General features: G+C 41.7%; 1 protein-coding gene across 1 annotated transcript in view; it reads right to left on the minus strand.

The window, feature by feature from the left end:
- Positions 1–129: 129 nt before the first annotated feature.
- Positions 130–20,431, minus strand: part of GLG1 (golgi glycoprotein 1) — an 84,141-nt gene continuing 63,839 nt past the window's right edge. Inside the window, exons 11-26 of the mRNA XM_039558182.1 lie at positions 19,355–19,508; positions 17,540–17,677; positions 16,662–16,748; positions 15,722–15,784; positions 14,948–15,061; positions 14,470–14,558; positions 13,487–13,604; positions 12,415–12,507; positions 11,758–11,895; positions 10,335–10,458; positions 9,854–9,996; positions 9,522–9,623; positions 8,790–8,897; positions 8,076–8,196; positions 6,123–6,229; positions 130–5,647 (exon numbers count right to left, since the gene is read on the minus strand). Coding sequence (XP_039414116.1) covers positions 5,480–5,647; positions 6,123–6,229; positions 8,076–8,196; positions 8,790–8,897; positions 9,522–9,623; positions 9,854–9,996; positions 10,335–10,458; positions 11,758–11,895; positions 12,415–12,507; positions 13,487–13,604; positions 14,470–14,558; positions 14,948–15,061; positions 15,722–15,784; positions 16,662–16,748; positions 17,540–17,677; positions 19,355–19,508 — 1,867 coding nt within the window. The 3' untranslated portion in view covers positions 130–5,479. The remainder of the gene's footprint in view (positions 5,648–6,122; positions 6,230–8,075; positions 8,197–8,789; positions 8,898–9,521; positions 9,624–9,853; positions 9,997–10,334; positions 10,459–11,757; positions 11,896–12,414; positions 12,508–13,486; positions 13,605–14,469; positions 14,559–14,947; positions 15,062–15,721; positions 15,785–16,661; positions 16,749–17,539; positions 17,678–19,354; positions 19,509–20,431) is intronic.

The following is a 20,431-nucleotide window of genomic DNA, read 5'->3' on the forward strand; positions in this document are numbered from 1 at the left end:
CCGCGCGACAGCCGCCACTGCGCGTGCGCCATCCGCCCCGCCCAGCCGCGGCGGCGCGGCCGAAACAGCCCCCGCCCTTCACCCACCTCCCCTCCCCCCCGCGTCCCCTCAGAAATAAACCACCACAAGTACAAACCTGCAGACTCTTTTTATTAAATTCTCCCATTTCATCTGTACAGAAAAAAAAAAATGCACATTATTATGTTCAGAATTTCAGTAACATCTCAAAATTACACAGCATGGACATGTAAAAAAAAAAAAAAAAAAAAAAACCAGAAAAAAGAAACCAAAAAAACAACTGAAACAAGGAGTGGCCAGGATTTATACACAGAAAGGGGAAACAATTTACAAAAAAGAAGTCTCGTTAATGTCACATTGAAAAATAATTATAATAAAAAAAGGAGACTACGTTCAAACTGTATCTGCTGTACCATAGGAATCTGCTGGGTCTGCTTTGTACACTGAGGGGGGGCTGGGGAGCCCCTTTCCCCCAACACCCGGCTCGTGCCCAGTCCAACACACGCCTTACTCACAGCTTCCGATCCTCTGCTTCTACGCGCAGCAGTCACACCTTTCCCTTTTCTCCTAGTTCAGTATTTCCCAAGGCAAGAGCTACACGAGCACTTCTAATTCAGTCAATAGAGGGGCAGCAGGGGGTGGATCTCAGGGTGCAGCGATTCACCCTGGAAGGGATCTTTGTGCTTGGTCAGCTATGGAATCAAATTTGGGTGTTGTGGAAGGAGAAAATCTGGCCTCTGGCTAGTGAAGAGCAACGTTGTTATTCCTTCCTATCCCAGGCAGCATTCAGGAACTCAAGAGAGCAGATGCAGAATTCCACCAGCACAGGACAAAGAGCGATGCCAGCGGAATTCTCTCTGGCACATGTGTGTGATTTGGGTCCCCTCTAACCATGACTCACTGGTGGAAGCAAAATGGCAGGTCTGGTTCCCAAACAGGGAGACTGCGCAAAGATCAGTACCTGGGAGCTGCCTGGAGGAACTGAACCCCAGAATTAGGAACGTGCTCTTACACAAACCCACACTACAGCTGTTTTGAGTCCACAGAGCTGTACTTTAAATAGGGACAGAAGTGCTAGATGAAATCGTCTGGTTTCATACCACACTTGTGCACTCATACACACCTCAAAACTTTTTTTCCAAACAAAACTGATAAAGTAAAAAAACCTACAATCTTCTTTCACTAAGTAATAACGTTGTGTTTAAACAGAAATCGCCATCCAACTTCATCACAATTTCTCTACAACATTATGGGATTCCAGGGATCCTTCTGGCTTGTTACATTTCTTATCTCCGTACCTACCTGCAGTTAGTTTCCGTACTTGAGACGGTCACCATCATTATTTTCCATACAATGCACTTACTGTGGATTCTTTCAGAGCAACACTGATCAATCACAGGGTCAGATTCTGGAGGAAATGCTAAATTTTGCTACAGAATTATTCAACCTTCACTAGGGTCTTTCCAGCCCTTTGCAATGACACAAACACACCGATACTTAACTCGGTGCGCTGGGCGGTACTTCAAGTGCCAGGAATTTTGTTCCCACTCATATCTGAATTACTCCAGCAGCCTAATGACAAAAGTGAGGCAGGAGAATCCCACACTGAAACTCACAAAAGGACTTGGCTAGACTCACTAAGTAAACAATAAATAAGCTTATTACTGTGAAAGAGAATGAACTGTAACAGGCTAGCAGGAGTGAAGTATAGAGGTGCACATCATGCACAGTTCCTGACACGTGCACATGCCGTCATTTAGGAAGCCTAACTTGTTAACCCTCACAGCAGCAGGAAGCAAATGGAGAGCTGCACACCTTGCCAGATCCCAAACATTCAGCTCTTCCATCCATGCCCTAAGCACCAGCATCAAGTCTCGCTCTGAGAGCATCTGGCTCTCCAAGAGAAGGTTTTGTGATGATCGGGAGAAAAAAAAAACCCAACCAACAACCATCTCCTAAACTGCATTCAGTGGAAGGCAGACTTCTCCAGTGAGAGGTAAGGGTTATGAAGAAGAAACACTACCACAGGTTCTTCCACACACCACAGGCTTCCACAGCTTCTCTTGGCTGACTGCAGCTATTGCTAACACTCTCTATTACAACAGAGAAGTTAAAAAGGCTTTCTTGAATTCAAGGCAACAGCAGTGTTTCTTAAAACCATTTCTCACACCTTCATACAAGGGTGGTGAGACACTGGCACAGGTGGCTCAGAGAGGTTGTGGACTCCCCATCCCTGAAGTGTTCAAGACCAGACTGGATGGGACTCTGAGTACCCTGGTCTAGTGTGGAAGGTGTCCCTGCCCAAGGCAGGGGTTGGAATGATATGAGCTTTAAGGTCCCTTCCAACTCAAAACTGTTCTGTGACTCTGATTCATTCTTTCTTTCTCTGCAGTGGAAAATGGTTACCTGCAGGCAAGATGATGTGCTGGCAACAGCAAAACCAGTTATTTTTGGAACAGTACTCCTGTGGGTTTCTGTGCTTGTGAAACCTCTAGATTTTTAGGTATGCATGAAAAGGAGGAGAATGCGTCAAGACTGTGACTGGTAGATTTTTAGTTGAGAAAAAAGTAGATTTGGTCATCACCAGTGGTAGGAGACCTCCTTTTAAAACGTGAAAAGATAACATGCTCAATGATAAAATGGCTTGGACCCCTTGCCAGCATCCATCCTTTAAAAGGTGGGTCTGGTGTCTACTGTGACAAAAGGTTTATTTAGTATCCTACATTTTTTTCCAAGGGCCTCAAGCCACACACCTGTAACACCATCCCAGCACACTCACACTGAAACTGAACTCCCAGGTGAGCCTGACATAGGCAGAACACCACCAACCACAGACTAACACCACCATAGAGCACGGACTCCTAATGCCAGGCTCCGGGCACCCTTACCATAACCTTCTCCAAATTAAAAAGGAAAAAAAAACCAGAAAGCCTTAAATCTGAAAGTAAAGAAAGTCACCTTCAGAGCTGAACAGGGTTTACATTCAGAACTATGGCTACAAACCTACAATTTTCACCGCAATGTCTTTTGGAATTTAGTGGAAGATGCTATTTCTAGACAATAAACCATCTAATTAGGCTTTCCAAGCTAATCAGGTTACAAAATGCCTTCTCAAAAAGTCACAACAGTTTAAAAAAAGCCCTCCAATGGCAATTTAATTATGCCTGACAGACATTTTGGAGAAGCAGGACTCATGCCAGCAAGCAAGGCTGCACCAAGATCCCACTTCCCTTGCTGGCAGCTCTGTGAGCACATCCATTTCGACAGCAGTCATTTCAACACTCAGTCAAGTGATACAACACACACTTCTAATTGCCAAACTAATATTTGTGGAGTTACACACCTGTGCTACCTCAAGACACCTGATTAACTGTTTCTCTTCTGCTCCACTTCATGCTGACAGACGGCCAAGTCAAGCTCCCTTAACACCAGGTAAGTGGGGCAAGAAAAGGAATTCAGGCTTAAATTCAGTTCTACCTCACCACTTAACTGCAATCCTACCATACACTAACTCTCCATTGAAACTTCATCACTCAGGCTTTCACTGCTGCTTGCTTGTGTTCACAGTACTTTGCTACAAAACCAGAAGTGTTTGTGAGACTCACTAGCATAGCAAGTCTAAACCCATATTAGTTTGCCACCATCCTCAGAGCGGGATGAAGGTGTGTTTGCAAAAAGCTTCAGCAAAAATGTCATAGCAAAAGCTCACAGTATTTTGTATATGTCATTCTGTATACACAGCATCACCAGAATCAGCTGGTCCACACTCTGGAGTGTCTCAAAACCACCTCCACTGTTCTTCTAGAAAACAATGGGGAGAAATGGAAACACCAGGTCTTACCTAGTAGTGTGCTAAGTGGGAAAATAAAGTTACAGTTCAAAGCATCAGCCTAAGTTGCACAGTTTCAGGCACATGGTTTTTACCACAGCACACATAGGAGAGCACATCTAAAATGTGAATAAAACATATCCTCCTGTACACATCGACTCTCATGCAGCGTCTCCTGGATTTCATCAACACACTCCATGTTTCAGTTAAAGCACGTGTCTTATGAGCTCCACACCTCCTTGTAGTTGAGGGACACAGGTGATAGTAAGAAGAGGCCACAACTACTGGTGCAGCTTTTCCAAAACACCTTCTTTGGGCTCTTGGGTGCAAGTATCCAGTTCTGGAAGTATAACTATACATAGCATAAATGCCATGTTGATGGTAACTGTGCAAAAGCTACTTCCCTTAAAGATCCAGATGTTTCTGCTTTTCATACCACACTATCATTCTTCCATCCACTTCTGCTTGGCATTCTGGACCGGCACCTGTGTTCTACATCCCAGGAAACTGCCAGGTGTTATCACCATCAACTGCAGTTGTGGAAATGAAAAGCACTCTTCAGTGCTACCATTCAAACCATTAAGACCCAGAGCGTGGTTACAAACGCTAACCCACAAGTAACCGTTATATGGAGAGAGAGCATGTTGAGTGTTCTGGTGCTTTTTGCATCACTGACAGAGCACTGCACTGCCAGTGCATCAATACCATCTACACACAGTTAATTGGGGAGGGCAACGGCTTAGCAGCAGCAAGGTAAAATAAAAGGAGTGTTAGAATTTTACTGCATCATGGCTAATAAAAAAGTTGACCGAGTAACTGCTCAGAGCACTTCCTGCCCACTGACACTGTTCACTACTGACAGGCTCTACACACCTCGTGTCTACATCGTGTCTTTAATCTACTGAAATACAAGTTGTACAGCTCATATGAGTATTCAATCCTGGTCAGTATTTTATTCTATCTTGCAAGCAGCAAGAGGAAGAAAGGGAGGACATCTTTTCAGCCAAAAAAATCCACAGTCACAAAAGCAGGATATTCACTAGGAGATGACACCAGTGATTGGTGTCCTTAGGTTGTCCAAGACTATGCTCTGAAGATGCTTTACACAGACGAGCAAGATGTCCAAAACAAGGCCAACTGTGGTGTAAGATGCAATTTACCCTTTAATTTCCTGCCTCAACTTCACCCAGCCACAGAGGATGACTAGATTTCAGTATGAACCATTACCTAAATCATATAGTCGGTATGCAGCATATGTCTGTCTTTAAAAATTTACTTAAAAACTGCTTGAGCTGCAGGTCATATCAGTCTGATTTGGAGAGTGAAGGCAGTTCCAACAGTACAACAGAGACTTGTCTACAGGCAGGTAAATGAGAGTCTGCTAACAAAGGGGTAACAAAAAGCTGCTGGCTGGGCTGTCAATGTTGCACACAAACTTTCATAGGATGAAGATGCCACGGATGAGATCCAGGATGGGAAAACTGAGCCAACACCTGCTGCTGTTCTAATTTTTTTTGTTTTTTTTGTTTTTTTTTATTCTCCTCTCACAAGAGGGGGTGGGTAGACTATACAGTGGAGGGCTGTACAAAACTGGGCACTGGGCAGGCATTTCTTCAGCAGGCAATCCAGGCTCTACCTGTCCTTGAGCTCTCTTGTCACCCGCTTGGTGATGCGTCCACACATCAGGCCGATGAGGAAGAGTACACAGATGCCAACTGTGATCACAGACAGGATGTAATTCTTGGACGGAGAGGTCATAACTTGCATGGCAAGGTCAGAAAATCCTTCTGCTGGGGCAACCTGGAGGTGAAAAGGGAATAAATGAGCCAAGCTGTGCTTTCTATGCAACCCTCAGCTGTGAAATTTACCAGCTTTAGTCTCAGGTACTGCTATTGCCTCCTATCATCATCAGAGTTGGCCTGAACCAGAAAAAAGCAGGCCTGCAATAATTCACCTGAAGGAATTGCTGTTCAGGAGGCACCTTTTAACAGGAAGTTTTCCTGCCCCTATTTCATTGCCCCACAACTTCTCTACAGGAGACTAAGCCCTGTGTGCACAAAAGATAGTTTAATTCTGCATTGTTAGGGATGCATCCCAGACACAGTGAGAGTAAGATATAAGTTCCAAGAAGACCTGATTTCAGTTTTTCTGGACCAAACTCAAAATACTAAACTTCATTCAGAGACAAGAATTTCATTACAGTTGAAGTTTTTCATAAATACCTTGCAACAGAGAGATCTAAGGCATAAAAAATGGAACTTGTTTACATATTCACCTTTGCAGCATAGCTCCACATTTCTATACGATCATTAAGGCGTTTCTTGCATTCAGGCTGCAACCTCACACGCTTATCTTCTAGAGCTTCCATTAAGCATGACATTTCTGTAATGTGCAGAAGATGGTGTTACAAAATAGCAACAGTGGTGTTGATAACATGGTGCAGAGAGGGGCTCTTCCATTCTCATGTAGGCTGATGGTTACAAGGCTTTCTAAACAGACCTGGCAGACTATGCCTGAGGCTAGCAATTTCACCAAGATTCATGATCAGTATTGCATTTGGAGATGCAAAGAATTTTGACTTCCAAAAAGAAACTACAGTACGTATCCAATATATAATTCACGTGGTTTACATGAGATTTTATGAAGTCTTTTAAATCTGTACATTCAACGAGCTGTATACTCTGAACTCCACGCCACCAGCCTTTAGAGAGAGCTAAGATCAAATTCAGTTCAGAAAAGCACAATCTTATCTCCTTAGGCTTGTTAGGAGTTTTTGATCAACAATATATTTTGAAAGGCTTAACTTCCTGAGTTTTCACACAGTCCTGTGAAAAGGAAATGGGATCACAGCGTTCTTGTGCCTACAGAGGGGTTTGGCCAACTAACTCATAAGCTCGTTAAATGCTCATATGAGACATCAACATAAAATTTTGTATTTTATTTCCATGCTACCATACTTGACTAATCCCTAATTAGATGTATTCTGCTTTGCAGTGAAGAGTTATTTAGCTTGTAGCCAACAGGCCACAGACTTAGTTAAACCAGCTCCAGACTTTTAATGCACAGTTGTCAATTCAAGCACTCACAGGCAGAGCCCTCTAAGCTGCAAATTCCTGCAGACCTGCAGTGCAACCACATCAGAACACACATCAAAAGAATTATGACAAAGCGGGAACAAATAAAGGATATCCAGAATTTCAGAAATGCATTCAATAACCAGCATGAAACATAACGATCAGGAAAATACTTGTCTGTTATTTTTAATGCCAGATAAACTTCATAAGATAGGAAAATTCAGAACTTTTTTCTCCCACTAGTTTTCCTTGAACAGCCCCACATCCTATCCAAGTAGCTAACCTATTAACAGTAACAAAATGCAAGAGCTTGACCGCAAACAGGAAAAGAAAGGGCTAGGAAACACTTAAATATATTATGTTTCAAGTGGTCTGAACTTGCTGAACTCAGTCTTGGACGACTTAGAACAGCTGATGAAGTCTCATAGCCTTTAGCTGCTATGAGAACTTAGTGCAGTCATGATTACTTACCCTCTGCAATGCTGGAAAAGAAAAGACTCATATGTTTAAGCAGAGAAGAAAAAAACCCTCCAAAATACTTCAATTTAAATTTAAATACTGAAATGAAGAAGCCAAACATGGCCAAAGACTGACAAAGAAAGAAGAACCAAGGAAATTAGCTTAGAATGAATCTTGTGAATCCAAACTAACTTGTTGCTGTAAGAAAAGGAATTTAGTTCTAGGACAGCTTTTGATACGGTCTGATAGAACATTGTCTCATGTAAATGTGGGAGCTGGATTTTGTGTGAAGCTGATACAAGGTGGGAGATAAACCTCACTGAAAAATGAGTTCATGTGTATTAAAAGCTCATTTTCAATGGAATTTAACTGAGGAGCGATTTTACAGAAGGTCTATGGATCTGCTATCACACACTATTGTCAGCAATCATAAGAATGATGGCACATAAAATACACTCATTAAATCTGCAGATAAGGCTACAAGGATATTATATCAGGATTGAGGACTAGGCCCTGCCTTCGACACAAGGAAAGACTTCTTGACATCCATTCATCTAACACTTCTGCTGCTGTTCCATCCTGCTGCCCACAAATGACTGGTGGAAATATCTTGTACATAAGATTATGCTGGTAAGAAAATGCAGGTTAAATATCTCAGGACTGAGAGGTTACACAAGTACAGCACGAGCACTTACGGCGTCCTCTCCCTGGCGGAATGGCAGCACAGTGGTGTTTGATGTCTAGGGCACAGGCTGTGTGGAGTACCGGGTCAACAAATATATCTGCTTTGCTTTCCTTCAGCATGTTGAGCACTTCCTGTGGAGGAGAAAATTTCAAGTACATCTCAGAAAAAGGGGACAGAATAAAACTCATGCTGATCAATGACTCTGAAAGGTGTATCATCTTTTTAAATCCAGGATCGTGAAAAAATCCACCACTGTCCTTGGATAAGGCTATGAATGCTGGTTTAGGCTTAATTAATTGGTTTGTAGTGTTCCTTAAAATACTCATATTAATCTAAAAGATGACATCAATATGCCAGGACTACTTCAGTTAGAACTGAAATCTAGCCACGGCACAATTCATACAGTCCTCGATCACACAGCCTGGGACTAGGAAAGCCTACAATGGAGATAACATGAAGAAACAGATTAGTAACAGAACCTTAAGAAACCATAATCAAGAAAGGATTCAAGTCTGGAATTGCAAAGGAGAAACTCCCAGCACAATTTTCACTGGCAAATTGAAAGTGAATTGAATCACTGCAGGCCAGAACCAAGATGTATAGGGAAATTTCAGCACTCTGGCCGCATACTAGCTAGAACATGACCTAGGCTGTGATCTGGAAAAATCAAAGACTTCTGCAGGGATAGGAGCTTTTTAGAGCACATTCAATTTATTTTCTTTACCTTCTTGCACATCTCAGTTTTTATTTTCAGCAGATTCACTTTCAGACATTCTTCCACCTGCCCAGTCTGCTCCTGAGCTGCTGCTTCTTCTGCACACAAGCTGGAAATCTATTTTGAAAGAGGTGTTTTAACATTCTGCCTTTTAGCACATTTATATCTCAATATGTTAGCTCATCACAGGGCACAGCTAAAGAATACATGATGAGATTGCTTCCCCCCTAAAATCCCCAAAGCCAAATGCAGCCTGGCTCATGCAATATGCATAACCCTTTGAAACCCAGCAGCAAGAAGTCAATATCGCTGTAGTGAGGAGGAGGGCAGGGAAGGAAACAGCATGGAAAGAATGTGAAAGCATGAAGTAAGTAACACTGGAAGCATGACCAACTCTGTTACCAAAAGTGAAAACAAAAAGCCTGACTGTATTCCAGTTAAGGCTGGCAAGACCAGAGAACTGACTTTTTTTTTGACAACAGGAAAAAAGCGTTTTTCCATAGTCATAAGTACTGATGAGATCCCAGATGAAAAAATTAACTTCATATTAGCACTGCACAGGAAAATTCAATTCCTACACACTGGGCAAAAGTCACAAGCAGAGAATCTGACTAGCTAGAAGCAGCTCAAAGGGATTTTTTTGTTTTAGTTATTAGGAAAGTTCGTGTTTTGAGAAACAAAAATCCGCTACACAAAGGGAGCTTTCATCCTGCAAAAGCAGCTATAGAGTTACTCTCCTACCTCGTCGGAACAGTGCATCTGAAGCTGGGGATCCAGCCGATAATCAAGGGCTGATTCTTGGATTATCACTCGAATTTGGTCCTCGCAGTCTGGAGAGAGACGCTATTTGCAGGAGAAAGTCATTAACTCACTCAATGACCTTCGGAAATCAACCACCTTGTACATTAACCAGTATTCTGTAATACTTGTATAGGAACATAAAAACCTCCTTTATGTATAGCCTGTTACATACATTGCACACACCACAAGACCAAGTTTGATTTGTTTTTCAATGACTGTTAATCAGCACGATCCTGCACATTTTCTCATTTGCAGGCACCAGCTCTACTCACCTGGTCTGCATATTTCAACTTCAGGCATGAGATGACTTGTCCTTCCAACTCTGTATCATCCTTAGCCCTATTCAGGATATTTTGGCAGAATTTTGGTATGTCTGCTTTGCACGCCTTCCTGAGCACGGGGTTTAAGCGGTAATCTAACCAGGAGAGATGACAGAACTTCGTTAGAGCACACATCTCTTCAGATTACAGAGCGTAACACTCCAAAAAGAGATGGGATAGAAATTTCCTGGATGGCATTATACCATAAAGGAACATAACTTTGGGGAAAAATAGTATTTTTTCATAATAGAATTTCAAATTGTGAGATAAGAGCTTCAGGAATAAGAGGATTCAGCAACACATGCTGACCCACTGACTAAGGTCAGCGTGTACACATAAAACCACAAAGGAGAATAAAACAAAACTGATACTTTTCCTGCCATGCTGAACACCTCGGGCAAGCAAGTTCTGGGTTTTTTTCAGAAGAAGATACCTGTGTTCTGTGTAATCTGGCGCTTGGTAATCATCTGCTTGCATTTAGGATCCATCACTTCACTGTTCTTATTTTGTTTCAAACACTGCAACATGTTTTTTGAATCCGCCTCTGGACAAAAGCGCTACAAAAAAAAATATCCCCAAAACCCAACAAGTTTCATCACTAAAAGCACTAGAAAAAACAAAAACCAAAACCAACAAGCAGCTTCCTTCATGGAAGGGAATAATCACCTGCCCAACAGAGAGGTATACAGCCACACTGCCTAGCCCCAACATTTCAGTGCTGCTCTCTGAATTGACTATGGGCATTAATGTCTCTGCTTACAGACTGAGCACTGAGCTGTACAGTCCTGACTGGCTTTATCAAAAGCAAATTGCCTTTATTTTCTATTCTTAAGAAAAGCACACTTGGAAAGAAATACCCACCAAATTAGGTTTCATATTCAACTACTTTTGTTCCCATTTATTTTAGAAAGTAAAAAAGCAATCTTTTAAGTCTATACACATACTGCTGTTCTGCGTAAATGCTGCTTGGACAAAACAACAGTGAAGACTTCATTAGTACCACTCAGTGCAAACTAAGACCACATATAAGGAGAAAGCAGAGAGGAGTTCACTGACAGTAATTAGCCCATTCCCCCCTTGAATCAGATAGTCAAAAGTGAACCAGCTCACCCAAAATTCAGACCAAGGTACTAATTCCTTTTGTTAGAAACTAATTCTGTGGGTGTAACATAAGGCTGTTGCATCTTCAAATCCTCACTATTTTGATGAGTTCAGGTTTCTTTTTAAAAGCATGTGTCTGCACTGAAGAGCAAATAACTTTCAAGATGTTCTTCATCAGCTAAAATACAGAGTCAGGGCACTGTATACGGACCACACGTACCAGTGTTTCAGGGCTTGCAATTCTGGCTACTGTGAAAGAGTGTCTTATATGAACATTCACTGCTGCTTTCTACGTGGTACCACTTCCAGCCTTCATTTCTAATTTTAAGTTTTGCATGATTTTGCTTGCTCTATCAGTTTGATAAAAGTCTGTGTGCACCAGGTCAGCAGTGAGCTGAAGATTTTACTCTTCTCTGTAATCGTAACTTCTTCACCCTTGCTAAAAGCCAATCCAAATCCAAACTGACTGGATGAGAACTGTATTAGAAGCCTCAGCAAAGATTCCCTCCTCAATTCTGCTGGCAGTTGGGAAGACAAATTTATTAGCACACAGGCTTTGATCAGGAAGTTGAAAGAGAAGAGCCCTGAAGAAACCTCAGCCTGATTCAGAGTTAAGAAACTGATTACTTTGCAAAAAAGCAATCATACTTCTGAAAGAGCACAGCAGTGTTGTAACAAGCCTTTACAGGAAGCTCAAAGCTGATAGAGCTCTTATATCCCAACCTCACCCTTTTAAATGAGCACACTACCATTACCTTGATCATCTGCTTGCAGACTCTCATGAGTGTATAGTCCAGTTCTGGGTCCATCATCTCTGTCTCCTGCAGCTTAAACACCTTCTGGTGGCACCGTGTACTCAATTGCTTCTTGATTTCTTTCAGGCATTCAATAATCTACAACACATTTTGCAGGCATAATGGACACACTGTTGATATGATTCTGTCATACACAGCCATGTGTTCCCCTAATGACCACCTTCATCTCATTTGGACAGTTAAAATCCCAATGCCTAGATTTTATTAAAGTCATTACCAAAGCTTATTTCTAGAACTTGCTTTAAGTTCATCTTCTCACAAAGATTTAATGAGATGAAGAGGGTCTCTTGGACTTATTCCAAAAACGCAAATGTCATCCTAAGAAATCTTTAGCAACATTTGCAGTAACCAGCTGCAAATAGCTTAAAACTAGCATTAACTGAAGAATGAAGTGCTTACACCATTGCATTCCCCCAGTTTTAATGCTTGTGTACCAGTGGAAAAGAAAGAAATTAACATTCCGAAGTACTACCAAAATATTTGAGTGATATCAAAATGAAAACCTCAAGCTGCACTTACAGGGGCAAAAGTGTTCTTCAAAAGTTTTCTGAAATGAAAGTACAAATTAAATTGTAAATTATTAACAAATTCCATTACCTGAGCATTGCCATAGGGCACGTTCTGGCAGTAATTCTTGATGTCACTTTTACAAGCCTCATAAAGTTCTGGTTCAAGTCTGATATCCTCAGTCTGCAGAAAAAATTACAATATGAGCCTTAAAGTAGGACTCAAGACTATTTTACTTTTTTAGTCTCTTAACTGGAGACCTCTACTCACAAAAAGTAAGCAACCCTCACAAGAGCCATTCAGTTTCTTTGAGTGTAAGGGTCTTGGGTGTGAAAAATGGTGTTAGTAGGAAATCAACTTTGGAATTCCCTGCAGCAATCAGTCAGCTTTTTAGACTGAAGAAAGGTTTTAAATCAAATTATAGAGCTAGCAAGTTGTTTCTACTGCTTCTCCTAAAAGGGCATCATCACAACTGTCCAAGACAACTAAAATCTTTCCATGTGAAAGCTAAAGGACATATTAACAGTAGGTGATCAAGGATGTGAATGAAGTTTCCTGGTTTTGGTGATGCCCAGCATCTGAATTCTTCCATGCAAAGGTAAGAGTGCTGCCTCTTCTGATATGGACCTACTTAAGGTGAAGCTTTGACACTTAAACAGTATCTACAGGACAAAGACCTTACGAGTTTATTACTGCAAGCACTGCAGCAGGAAGTCGAGAGGCAGCTTTGCCTACCAGAACAAACACTACTCCTATTTATCCACTGAGCAACTTGAAGCAGCTGGAGTCGAGTTGCTTCATCTGTGCTTGTTTCCTCAGTCTGTAAAATGAAGCTTTTGTTCTTTCCTAGAGGACGTTAAGGACATCAGAATGTGTAGCACGTTGCTGTCTAACACTAAACATAATCACTTCTAGCTGAAATTCCAATGACCATTTAGCTTGCCTTAGCCTTCGTGAGACTATATTTAAGGCGTTAAAGACAATCAGTACTTTCACTGCGAAGGGCAACTGAGCCTTGTGTTGTAAGAAAAGCGGAAAAAATAAATTAGATACATCTTACAAATGAGCTTCCTTTTTTCCCCGAAGGTGGACAAACCAGGAAGTTTTAACTGATGGACCTCACTAGAAGAGCAGGGAGAACAAGAGTTTCAGGCATGTTTACCATCTCTAGCTCCTCAACACGCAGCTGTTTGCGGCACTTCAGAGAGACCCTGTGCTCCTTGGCATCCTGCAAAGTATCATTGCGCACAGTTGTGCTCAGACAGATCACCACATCCACCCTGCAGAAAAGAAAACAGCTTTTTACTCATACATCTTCAGTAAGACCAGCCAAGGTTGGTATTGGATTACCACAACAGAGAAACTGACTCCAATAATCCAAACACAGTATGAAGTCCTTGTGCATGTGTGCTCACTTCTGGGTACAGCTCTATGTACAATAACTGTATCACAATTAAAACCTAAAGTGGAGTCTAGATCAGCAGACAGGAAGACATTCAAAATCCCACCAAACCCTTTGCCCAGCAAGACCTCTGCTCTAAAGTCATGTCAGCACTTTAGAAAAGCTTTGCTTCATCTCAGAAATAGATGAAGGTGAATACCTACACAGCATTGCAAGCAATCCTTTTAAACTATGAGAAGGGCATTTATCTCATAAAATGTTAATAGTCTTGCTATCCACAAACACGACTGACCTTGTGTGTAATTCTGCCTTACACTACGGCAGTACAACATTAAAAAAAAAAAACCCTCAGAACTGCAGTGAATAAACCAGATAAAACAAGTGGGCTATTTTCCCTTCCCAGATCAGCAACTAGAACAACAATAGTCTGCCTCTTAGAAGACAATGAATCTAGCAAGGATATAAAACATTCTGGGATGTGCAATCAACTAATTGTAATAATTAGCTAATTTCAGAGCAAGTAAAATAAAGAGGACAGGCTTCTATCCAGGAGTAAGGCAGAAGTAATTTTAAGAGGCAGGCCTCTACCTTAAGCCATCTGCAGAACACAATCACTAACTGAACACATACAAACCAACTGGCCTTTAAAGGAAGCCCAGCATTTTCCGTCCTATCATGAAATACCCTGACACTTAATTACATACTTATACAATCAGATTGCTGTTTGGTCAGGCACTACATACTTTTTTTTGATGTTGGGGCACAGTTTCAGCACATCTTCCTTGCAAGCCATTTTAAACTTGTATGAGAACCTAAAATCTTTCATTTGAACCTGCAAGAGAGAAACGGGGAGAAAAACAGCTTTGGTCATGTGGAGTTAAAAAAAAAGTGAAGTGCTGGCCAAAAGAACACTTGTTCAATCATACAATTAGCACATACTTTTGTTCAAACTTACTAACATGGAAGCAAAGGGGATGCTGCACTGCTGAAGAAGTTGGGACCCTGTCTACCATACGCCAGGGATTAAGGAGGAGTTGAAAAGAAACCACCTCTGGAAGTGACCGTTTATGACCAGGCATGCAAATACAACTGTCTGAATTCACAAGAGCTCTTTAAATACAGTGTAAAATCAATTTCAAAGAAGGAGCATTTTCATAATTAGCTAATTCCTATCAACACCCTGAAAGAACAGCCTTCCACTGATAGCAAAGTGTTGCTTACCAGCTGGAAATGAGTAACACCGATTGCACATTTTTCATTCATTTCCTTCTGGTGTTTGTTCTGTATTAGACACTCCATCAGGTCCCCAGAATCAATCTGGTTATCTGCAACCTCCTGAATAAGACATGAAAGGCATAAAAATTAGCTACTCTTACGAGTCATGGGTTTTATGTTCTTTTAGCCCACTGTGACCAGGAAATATGGAACTCACAGTCCCACTCTCCATGGTGAGCTGACCACCCTAGAGATGCACCACACAACTCCAGTACACAACTATGTTTATACAGTTCAGAAAAGAACCATCTCAGAAACACACACTTCAGACTCAGGAAAACACATTGCAGAGACTCAGTGATTACATGACATATTAAAATTAGGTGCCTTCACTGCTCTTTAACTACTCAGCCCTACACCAGTGAAGTTATTTCAGCAGTGCTGAGCAGCTGCACAGAGTAGAGTGGCTAAAAACGCTGCCTGCATGTAAAGGAGAAGGAAAAAAGTCTAGTATTTAACTCATTGTAAAGAGTGTTTTTTGCCAATTACAGAGCAAATTTAATCTTCAAACTAGCTTTTCTGCTAGGGCTATGACAACAGCAGAAACACTAGCTGGAACTAGTAACTTTTATTTCAGGGTGATTTTTTAATTAAAGACTTTTGGAACTGATTACCTCTGATTTTACTTCTGAACTGTAGCAAGAACTAATACTAAAACTCTCTAACCTTTCCCACTGAGCTTTTTCCTCAAAGATATTCACACTATTACAGAATACTCACATGACAGAATGTCTGGATAATGGGCTCACATGCTCTCATCAGCAAGGCTTCAATTTGAATGTCCTGCAGAAAATAAGCAGTTTTTCATTTTCACAGTGAATGCACAAGAGAAAAGGACTCCAGGAGAAACCTGGGCTAACAACTCAAACTCAATCCAGTTCACAGGGTTTTGAAAAATGCAATCCAGACAGCTCTGCCCTTTAGCTCTGGAAATCCCGGTGTTCACTCTTGCCAATATGGCAAATGCAAGACAAGCCTTATGGGAAGAGCCTGGTCTCCACAGAAACTCCTGGCTTGGATAATTCAGCCATTCTCCTCCAAACTGGGTGATAGAGCATTAGAAATCACCTTACACCTAGGCAGGAGTTGAAGATTTAGCATAGTCCTGAGCAAATCAAAGTTTCTAACCACTGGAAAGAAGCTTTCCCTAGGGCACAGTGTAAATTTTAAGAGGTACAGGGAACAGTCTGGGGCTCGACAGTTAAATATGAAGCTTTGTAAAATAGATAAAACTGCCAACACCACTGAAATCTCTACTATGTACCTGGTGGTTATTGCTTGCAAAATTTTTGGGACTGATAGGGAAGTTGCAATACAGTACTCAAAACTACTTGCAAGCAAAATCTCAAGTCCCATCACATATCTTGACTTGTATTAAAGGTAACTGGGTTTCTGTGCAAATCTTAGTTTCACTCCTGTAAGTGATCTTTAAAGCAAGAGAAATGCCATCAACAGCCTAAAATCCTGTTGTTCACTTCTCTTCCTCAAGAATCTCCATGAAAAACTTCCACTGTATGGGGGTAAAAAGGATGTTTTTTGATGCCAGAATACTTCATTTCTACAGCTTCTCTAACCTCAGGCTTTTTCATCGTTATTAAAATGACATGCTTAACTAGACATGTTTAACTATTGCCTTTACCTCAGGCTGAAAACCACTCACCTCAGACTCCAGCTCAGTGAGGTTTCCCACTATGTCTCTGCAATCAGACACCAAGTCATCAAGATGGTCCTGAAGGCATTCCAGCTCCTACAGAAACAGACATTTTAGTGTGTGATCCAACAACCCAAGTTGAAATTTTGGGCTTAAAACATTGTTACACATGTGAAACTGCCCTCCTTTTTGTAAAGTCCTAAATCTCATTTAATCCCACTCCTCTACTAGCACTCCCAGAACACACACATATAGCAATAACTGAAAGTGTTGGTCTAGGATGTTACCACTTGTTCTCAAAAGCTGCATGATGTGCTTTCACTTCTGGAATATCACATTTAATTTTCCCTTTCCATAACCTAAGGAGAGGTTAGTTACCCAACCTATGATGGGCACTTCAAAAAGAGAGCGGTGTCTACAGCATCTGCTGCAGAATGGTCCCTTTGCTACAGCCCTCCTAGGGCACAGCAATTTAACATGATAGTATTTGTTGAAACTTTTTAAGTACCTGCAGATGTTAGTTCAGTTCTGCATAAACACAGGAAGCATGACAGTACTTGCCAAATGGAAATGGGATAAAGTTTATGTGGGAAATATCAAGCTTGTAATAGAATATTACAAGTAGGAAGTTGAGGGAGGTAGGGTTGCTTCATTAAAGCCCTTTTTGCTAACTGTCCCCTTCTCCCTTCTCATTCCGCTAACATTTGAACATGCAAAGCTTCTTTGCACCTCCTGTCTCTGAGTCTGGTGCAGAGTGTTTCAAACTGCACCAATTTTTAACATGGTCTCCACTATAAAGAGGCAGTGAGATGTCCCTTTATCCCCTTTCTGTCCTTCCCACCCCTCCAGTTTTGCAAACAAAGTACCAGTGATATTGTGTATAGTACCTGCCCTGTCTCTGTCTTTTCACTGCACCACTTCCCCAAGTCAATCATGCACTTGTCCTGGAGGGCTGGGTCCAGCTTCACATCCATGGCTCGCTGATGGAGGATTCTCTGGACCTCTGCTCTGCACTCTCGTGATAGCTGCAAGAAGAACAGGGAGTGTTTGGCATACAGGGTCCCTAAATCCACACAGGGCAAACAGGATGCTGTCAGGTAAGGTTCTGAGAGTGACCACAAATGCCATCATCAATCCCAGAAGTCACACAAGTCCTGCACTGCTCAGCACAGGCCTGCCAGGGCCCCAACAAGAAATCCTGGTTTCAAAAGAGCTTGGAGCTCTGTCATTTAGTTTAGATAGAAGCTCCTCTTGTTCCACGAAGTTTAATTTTATATTCTTAAATCTCTACTTCACTTTTTGAAATATGATGTCAGATCAGGTCCCCAGGTTATCTGCTGCACCATCCCCCCTTACTCAAGGCCACAGACTGATTCTGGAGAAGAAAAGTCAAAGTAGCTCATGCCCTCAATTCCAAACCAGAAGCCCAGAATAAGGCAATGTAGCCCAGCTGTAATTTCTTCTCAGCAATCCCCACTGCAGCACATCAGAGTCAGCACTTGCAAAACAGGAAGAAACAAACTGTAGAAAACCAAGGGATACTGGTATGGTGCTTATCAGACCTAAAATGCACCAGTTGAAGCTTAAAGCTTCATACATTTAAAAATCCAAACCACTGGAAGTTACCTAGCATTCTGTCAACAGAACTGGAAACAAATACAGGTCTAACCTCCCATAAGTTTGCTTCCAAGATTAATCTCAAAATGACAGCTGCTCCCTTAGCCTACTTCCCAAAAGAAAAACACATTTAAAAACCTCTTCTCTCTCTGATAGATTATTTGCAGGGTGGCTATTGATTTCTTTGGTCAGCACTAATATAAAATGGAACGAAAAAGTCTCAACTCAGCAGACTAAGAAACTGCATTAAAAAAAATTATTCCTAAAAGACATACTTTCAATCAATACTTGACCTCTGCCACAAAAGACCTTTTAAATCAAGCTGTGGAAATTAATTTTTAAACTGAGCCCTTGTATAAACCCATCAACTCCTAGGGGCTGTGTACACTACAGTGCCAAAAGAAATGGAACTGAGTACCCAGGTGCCTTCATCTGAGTGCCTTGCTAAAGGCACGAGAGGGCAGCAAACTTGAAAAGAGCACCTCTCAACCACAAATGTGATTATGGTGGATCTCCAGACTGCAGGGCAGCAAGTCAGATCCCCACTGCCTTCTTTAAAGACAGCATAAGCACATTTACCAGTACAGCAAGCTCCAAAGAACTGGAATGATGCATTATATCAATAGGAAGAATTAAATGGAATATAATCTGAAGCTGGGCACAAATCAAAACTTAATTAGAAGCGGCCAAGGAAAGCTGATCTTGAAACTCCTTTTTGCATAAAACCAATTTTGCAGCTACGCTGGCTATCTGCAAGGAATCACATTCCTCTTTGGAAAGACATGAGGGAGAACTTGGACTGCATTTGAACAGAAATGTAAGTCAGTGTCAGCACACAGGTCTCTCCACGGGTCTGCCATTCCTGCTGGGCCTATTTTGCCTTACCAGAACAACTACCTAGGCCTTCAGGGCACCCTTGAGGAAGAGCTGGGCACCCCAAGCAGTGCAACTACCACCTGCAGTAAATGATTTAAAGTAGGTTTTCTGAGTTCTGGCAGTTTTAGCATAGAGTGTTCAACTTCCAAATGTGTGAGCAACCCTTCTACCACAGATCAACAAGTACCAAGTTGCCCATCAGCACTTACCCTCCTTCCTTGCTCCTCTGTGCGATACGCATGCCTGTACAAGCAGGAGAAAACAGCCCCTGGAGGCATCAGCTCACTGGTCTCATTCCAGCCATGGGTATGGCAGAGGCGGGAGGCATCTCCCTGACACTTGCGGTAAAGGACTGTGTCCAATCTGCAAACAGAAAAGTTATCCCGAAATGCTTTTGGGACAGAAAATCCACTTCAGGTTTCAGGCACCAGCAGGACACCAATCAGCAGCAGTGTCTGACCAACTGAACCAACGGGATTCCAAATTCCAATTTTGAATCAACTCCCTAAATAACACCAAAACCTTTAATTACAGATCAAATTTTCAACGCTTCTTGAAGCGCCTCCCATTTCTTCTGCAGCATGCCAGCCACTTGGCTGACACATGAGAAAAATCATCTCCTTGATGTCCTGAACCAGCAGAAAGGCAGGTACATACCACATCTTGCTTGTGTAATATCTTACACATACTTTGTACTGCTGCCATTCTGAAACACCAATTCCATAAAAATCTAAGTTGGATTGATTCTGTCTGCCCTGGATTTGAGCCAGCTGAAAACTCAGTGTCCCCTGCTTGGCATCTAAGTGAAGACCTCTTAAGATGATGTCTAATTACATGAAAGTTAAGTGAGATATTACTGACTTTCCAAAATGGAATCTTCATATTTATAAACACTATAGGAAACAAACATGAAGTGATTTCGGTGGACACAATTATATAGACAATGATAAAGATATCAACAAAACCCTATCTACTCTGTGCATATGTCTGAGGCACATGGTCAGTACAACAGATTTATAAACCAGTTCTGGGGAACAGTGGTTAAACAAAGATAAGCTAATCTTGCCCAGCCTGCACTATGAATTAGAATTATCCTTACTCCCAAGAAAATGCAAATACTCAGTCTTCCTTCTTCCAATCCCTTAAGTTTGACTCAAACAACTAATTACCTGCTGGAAACAGTACAGGCAGGAGACACAGCAATGAAGACAAACAGGAAGGGGGGAAAAATTAAGTATTCTTGTCTGCCTATGGAGATAATTATTGAGACGACTAAATGAACAGCC

This window comes from Corvus cornix, chromosome 11, assembly GCF_000738735.6.
Source record: "Corvus cornix cornix isolate S_Up_H32 chromosome 11, ASM73873v5, whole genome shotgun sequence".
NCBI classification, from domain to species: domain Eukaryota; kingdom Metazoa; phylum Chordata; class Aves; order Passeriformes; family Corvidae; genus Corvus; species Corvus cornix.